The 6,898-nt window shown below is 25.4% G+C and overlaps 1 protein-coding gene across 2 annotated transcripts; it reads right to left on the reverse strand.

Annotated features, from left to right (window-relative positions):
• Positions 1-3,706: 3,706 nt before the first annotated feature.
• Positions 3,707-4,833, reverse strand: LOC113866966 (heavy metal-associated isoprenylated plant protein 39-like). Of its 2 annotated transcripts, XM_027501815.1 has the most exons (3): positions 4,691-4,833; positions 4,255-4,330; positions 3,707-4,023 (listed from the first exon to the last, which is right to left on the reverse strand). In XM_027501815.1, the coding sequence occupies exons 1-3, from the start codon at positions 4,694-4,696 to the stop codon at positions 3,707-3,709; spliced, it is 399 nt and encodes a 132-aa protein (XP_027357616.1). In that variant the 5' UTR covers positions 4,697-4,833. The 2 variants fall into 2 exon arrangements, with proteins under 2 accessions (XP_027357616.1, XP_027357615.1); XM_027501814.1 differs by lacking the exon at positions 4,691-4,833 and having other exon boundaries at positions 4,255-4,339.
• Positions 4,834-6,898: the final 2,065 nt, after the last annotated feature.

The following is a 6,898-nucleotide window of genomic DNA, read 5'->3' on the forward strand; positions in this document are numbered from 1 at the left end:
TTTTTAGGGTGGTATATTATGACAATGTTTATAATAGCAATATTTAGTTATTTTTAGATTAATATTATATTAAAGAAAATTAATCTAATATCAGATCGTTGATCAAAATCCATATTTAATTCTTATAATTAACATTTATTCCAATTTAGTATTCATCGTAATATTATTAGTAAAAAATACAATTTATTAAGTTATTAATACAAAGTCACATCAGTATTTTTTTTATTAATGTTAATGACAGAGATAAAGCATAACGAAGCACTCATGTAAAAATTAAAATAAAATTTTTCAATCTAAAATTAATTTATAAATAAATATAAATTATAATGCATATTAATTATAATCAAATTAAGATATTTTTTTTATTAGTCTCACAAATATTATAAGACTCGTGAAATAACAATGAATTAATTGAAATAAAATAAAACTTAAGTACAGTTTTATAAATAATGTTCACTAATTAAAATTTTATTCAAAACAATATACAATAACATTAAATATAAATTTTTATTATACGTGATAAAACTCTAATTTCTATTAATCAATAATCCTAAAGGTACCTATACAACATTATCTAAATTTTCTCCATTGAAATATTTAAAAGGTCTAGTAAATGATATCATAGCTGGCATGTGGTTATTTTTATTAATTTTCAGAGTCACGTCAAGCCAAATTAATATTTATCTATTCTGAAAAATTTGAAAGCAAACCAAATCAATAAATCGGAGATCAATTTAAAGACACGTTAATATCATAGTTACAGAATTTTTCTACACAAAAATAAGTTTAAATTTTTTTATAATAGATTATAATTTATTATTATCATTAAATATAAGTAAAATAAAAATTTTAAATCAATGTAAAATTTTTTATATCTACATCGCTGTAAGAAGAGTCTTCCCTAACATTATATTCATAAATATTTGTATAATTTTAAAGTTGCTATACATTATTTTTGAAGAGAAAAGTATTCGAATAATTGGCCAATCACAAGTCGGAAACTATCACCTTCCTTCGACGATGGATCCCACGAAAATACTGAAGCAGGGAACTTTCAGAGGAAAAAACTTACTCCATAAAAAGTCGAATTTATATTATAATATTCATTTATTTGTCGATGTGCTTTAATGATCTGTAACAGTAAAAAGGTGTTGAATTCCTTAAAATTTAAGTTTAATTGTTTTTCTTTATCTCTTTAATTCAGTATATATATAATTTATTAATTTTTTAAAGTTAGTAAAGTCCATTAACTTTTAAAATGTGCAGATTTAATCTATTTATTAATGTTTTACTTCAAATTCTCAAATTATTATTCTTTATTCAGAATTTTAATAAACTAAAACAGTGAAGCTATTTTAAACGTCTTAAAACAACCCGATCTAAACATCAAATTTAAGTTAAAATATAAAATAATTTTTTTTTCTTTCAGAGAACATAATCTTATCGATTTTAAGTTTTGTTTGAATAAATTAAGTCTTTTAATATTTAAAATAATATAAAATTAGTTCTTTTATTATAAAATAATGTAAAACAAACGAGATTATGTAAAAGAATTTGAATTTTTCATGAAAATATGCAACAAAAAAAAAATTAATACAGGAAAAAAAACATAACTATATAAATAAATGAACACAAATCAATGTAAAATCACATTGACAAGTGTGGTTAAGATTCAAAGTTTATATGGATCATCAGTAATGTAAAAAAATTTGCAAATTGTAACTGAGTTTTATATATATGTTATTACATTATCTAACTAATTTTTTTATATTTTAAATTAATTCTTAGATAAATATCTTAATATCTTAACTAGATTCAACTAAGAGCAATATTTACAAACGTAAATTAATAACAATCACATCAATCTCAAATTTTTTTATTTAGATAAATTGTAATATGTAAGTATGCCTGTAAATGTGTTCATTGTCTAAAAATATTTTACATTCATATAATCAAATGACTAATTCAAGTTTAGAAGAAAAACAATACAATCATAAAAAAAATTAAATTAAATTCACAAAAATAAAGATTACATAAGCTTGAATACAGATTATACATCTTATCCTAACTTAGAAATTCAGCAATACATAGTAAATAAAAATACAAAAAATTTGAATAAAAAAGAAATATCAAGGAAATACCTTCCATTGAGGTTTAATCTTTTTGTCTAAAGTATCTCACTTGAATCTCATATAAATTGAGAAAATAGAGAAATTGAAAAACAAATTTCCAAAGAAAAGAATCTTAAAATTTAAAAAGCAAAATCCACATACCTTACCCTCTTAAAAAGAAAAAAAGGAGAACAAAGTTGTGTTATATTTGAAGTTATGTTCATCTCACCCAAATGCAAAGTGGCGAAATCAAAGTTGTGTGGTTCCAAATATAACATTCCTAGGGGTAGTCCTCATGTTGTGGGATTCACTTCGTTTTTACTACTTCGTTAAAAATGCCTAAGGTAATTTGTACTTGTACACAACTTAATTATATTTTTTAACATCTTTTATTTTCAACCAATCTGAAACTTTTATTTTCCAACACATTAGCCATAGATTTAGTTACTTATTCAATTGATCTGTGGGATGATGATGCAATTTTGTTTGACTTCTGAAAATATTTGTCAACGAATGTTGACTACTTTTATCTAAAATACATCTTCTAAAGGGTGATCACAAATAACTAATGAATAAAAGTTTATTCATCCCCATAGTAACTAGTTTTGAATTTACAGATCCATCTAAACCTACATTACTTGTTTCCATTATATAAACACAGCTATGTGATGAAGAGTCCAGTGATAAAAATTTATTTATCTCAACACAAGAAGAGAAAAATCTTAATGCCAACAGAATATCATACTACAAATTAACACCAGAAAAGGGATTTTTAATTGTCTTTAGCCTTACTTTGATATTAAGAGGGTAAGTCTTGTTTGAACACAACCAACCAAATGTTTTTATTCATTACAGTCTCCAAATTTCATACCCACAAAGGCACAGGTTATTTATTTAAAATCTCCAACTAGTCAATAAGCTATATTCTATGTTGCATGAGTACACATTCGGGTTCGAGATACAATAAATTTTAAGAATTAAAGGTATGGGTAATCTAATTTAATTTTTAAATAATACAAATGAAGAATAAAATAATTGTAAATTATTGTGAAAACATCTGTGATATAAGAATTTAACTACTCATATCACATATGTCATAAGTGTGAATGGATTTGATTAAATAGAAAAATAAATATATAAAAAATTAAGAAAAGGGTAAAATAATTTATAAATTTATCAGAAATATTGTCAAATTAAAGAATAATAATCTATTACTTATGTATTCAAGTGTACTCAACGTGTACTGATTGATACTTGATACATACTGAGTATAGGTACATTAATTTGACAAAAATAAAGTATTCAAGCTTAGTCAATATTATTCGTATATCTAATTACTGAAAGCAGTAGAAGCAAGAAAATTTTCAAAATTGTGAACCATCATTGAATATAAATTCAATCAAACAAATTCTATTATTTTTTAATAACAACCCATAATTTTGTACAACCTCACCCAACAAATTCTTATACAGAATAATAGTACACTTGGACACACTTCACCCTTCAATCTGAAACTTGGAAAAAACCCTCAAAAATTTCCACGATGCCATTTCTTTTGCATTTGTTTTACATTTAAGTCTTAGATATCCTAAAATTTAGCATATGACACAACCATTAGGGTCCTCTTGGGAGCTTGTGACATATTGATGATATTGGTTATATTGCAATGGTTTCATTTGGTGATAATAAAGGGGATAGGCTTCATAAAGTTTGACAGGTTCTGGTGGTTTTGTTGAGTCCTTCTCATTTACCTTCTTAGGTTCTTCTTTCTTTTTTTCTTCCTTGGCAGGTCCAACAGACACTATTTCAGTATGACACCATTTCCTTAACTTTCCCACTACATGAACTGGATCAATGTCTCCCACTAAGGTCAATTTCTTGTCTTTCATGTCCACAGACACTGATTCAACCCCTGCAAAATGTTAACATAATTTTGGTTAAGTGAGGATAATGTAAAGCCATTCAACTAACATAAATCAAAGGAAAAAGAAATGTTTTACATTTACGGCACTTTGCTACCCATAAATGAATACAAGGTATTTCTTTTTTGCTATGTTTTCTTCTTTGTTTTCTTTCTCTTTCCACCATCTAAAAACAAAGAGGCAAAGCAGAAGAGGAAGCTTAAGAAATCGAAATTCAATACCTGAAATGCCAGAGACTGCTTTCATAGCCTTTTGCTTGATCTTGTCATCATACAAGTCTACCTTCAATACCACTTTCTGTATCATTGAACAAACCAAAGAGCATTAAGGACCCAACAATTACTTCCAAGTCCAAATCGAATGGAAATCATCACACACAAACCCGGGAAAAAAGAAAGAAAATTCATCAATCATGCATGGAAACAGAACAAAATTACAATTCTTATTAAAAATTGAACGAAGGAGCCATGTAATTATTAGTAGGAAATTTAGAATCGCTTGAATTTTAAAAATATAACCATTTATTTTTTAAAATCTTTCTCAGACAAAACCCATAAAAATAAGCGATTATTTCCTTAAAATATACTTAACCAAACACATTTTAGTTGATGAAATAGAGGAGATAAAGGGGATGGGCTTAAGGGTCTATTTTCTAACCTTCATTGTCCTCGCGAATGAATTAAAATTCCAGGAGCTAAGCAATAAGCGTTGGTGATAACTGGAAAGGAAGGCAAAGAGGAGCTTGGGGACTAAGAAGAGGAAAGAGTTGAAGAGGAAGTGTGAAAGTGATAGCTATGTTTGCAGTTGAAATGAAGATGTGAAGAAAAGGTGAGGTTGAGGTAGAATATATAGTAGAAGGTAAAGATAAACAGTGGAGAGAGTCAACATGGTCAAACCAAAACGTGTTGTGTTCTTCCTTCGTGGATGGATCCATAGTAATAATTATGGGGGTTGGGAATCTTCCATGAGCCTTGGTTGCTTTTTGTTTCGCTGGCACATCATTGTTTATTCATGATTCATGAATCACTCAAGGAAAGTTTTTAAGAAAAAAAATTATTATTAAAGTTGTAAAAGTTTAATAAATACTTTATTTTTCAATAAAATTTTATTATTATTAGTTGTTTATTTTTAGTTTATTGTTAACATGTTTTTAAATTAATGAAAGAGTATATATATATATATATATATATATATATATATATATATAAGTATGTATATAATATTATAAATTAATATTTTAAGTAATTAAAAGATAAATATATTATCCAGTGAAAAATATAAAGTGAGTTGTCATCTTAACTTCTTTTGCAACGTGAACAAATTTGATATAAGTTTGAATATATTTTTAGTCTCTACAACTTTTATTTTTGTTCTCTTCAAATTTTTTTAATTTTTTATCTTTATTTTTTAACAAATTATTATTTTAAGTCTCTCATGACAACATTTTAGTAGACTAAATCAGTAATATGGACTAAAAGAATATTAATAAAAAATTAAATCAAAAAAATTATTTTAAAGAATTAAAACTAAAAAGTCATTAAAATGCTAGGACTAAAAACATACTTAAGTCTTTTATGTGACTATTTTAATTAACTTATAATTTATTTGATTTAAATAAAAATGTTTTATAAGAAAGCTAATTTTATTAGTTTATAGACTTATTTCAAATGCTATTTGATTTTAGGCTTAGTCTTTATAGAAAAGCGATTTGGTAGTATATAATCTGTAACTTTTTGAACTTGTTAAGTGATAATTAAATAAAGAAAGTCCAACACATTATTGTCATATGATAAATATTTGTTTTACATGGACTAATAATCAACATCCATCTGTACCATGTACCACTGTGTCCTTAATGTCTTAGAGAAACTCTTCATGCTTTCTTTGGTCAAAATCGAAAACAAGTACAATAATGTTAATTTGATTTTGGTTCTCTGTTTTATGTAACTTTTCATGTAATTTTTGTCTCTACAGTGAACCTACATAATAACATTGATTGTTAAGGTTTTTAAATTTCTTCCATAAGAGTAACAATTATCTCATCTTGAGAGAAGGTTTATTCAATATTACCTTGTTGAATTTCTATATTTTTTTCTTGTTTAACAATAGGTGTCCTAATGTGCACATTATGAAAAGCAATAACACAAATCGATTTAGAAATATAAATCAATTTTTTTCTGAAAAATATTGTCTCCAACCATATTTTCTTCCCCCTTCCCAAAACTTAACATTCTCAAAAAAAATTGTGTAGTTGTTGTCTGAAATATAGTCTTAATTGTAGGTTCATAAAATTATAGCTTTGAAACATTTCCAATAACCAATAAAATAACTATTAATAGTTTTAAAGTTCAATTTATTTTCTTGAGTTCATAAGGTCGTGCTTCCCCTTATTTAAAACTCATAAAGTGTTTTTGCATTTGCTTTAATTGATACTATTCAAAATATAGGTTGTTATCTTTAATGTTTCTCTTAGAGACTCTAGTAATATAAAATAACTTATTATACTCCTACTACATTTCGAAGATCTAACACATATAATTCTTTTGGTAAAATATCTTTGACTTGTCCTTAATCAAATTAAGATACTTATACCTAGAATAGTCATCGATGAATGATATATGTTATTATTCACCACTTTATCAAAAGCTTATTAATTTTTCTAGTTTTAGTTTGTTTTCATTGATATAAACATTAAAGTCTTTATAATCTATATCATTCAAAATACGTTTGAACTTCTACATGCGTCTATTTTCTTAGTTTTTGTTTGCTTTTCTTTGATACAGTTGATACAAACATTAAAGCCTATATAGTCTATATCATTCAAAATCATTCCCAAATATTCATTTGTATTAATTTTAAGACGTT

The sequence above is a fragment of the Abrus precatorius genome, unplaced genomic scaffold (genome assembly GCF_003935025.1).
Source record: "Abrus precatorius isolate BTA unplaced genomic scaffold, Abrus_2018 Scaffold5, whole genome shotgun sequence".
Taxonomy (NCBI): domain Eukaryota; kingdom Viridiplantae; phylum Streptophyta; class Magnoliopsida; order Fabales; family Fabaceae; genus Abrus; species Abrus precatorius.

Excerpts from the sequence above, each read along its gene's own strand:
- LOC113866966 (XM_027501814.1), bottom strand. The coding sequence starts at position 4,339 with ATGATACAGAAAGTGGTATTGAAGGTAGACTTGTATGATGACAAGATC. Across the intron at positions 4,024-4,254 it reads AGCAGTCTCTGGCATTTCAG|GGGTTGAATCAGTGTCTGTG; the intron begins GTATTGAATTTC and ends AACATTTTGCAG.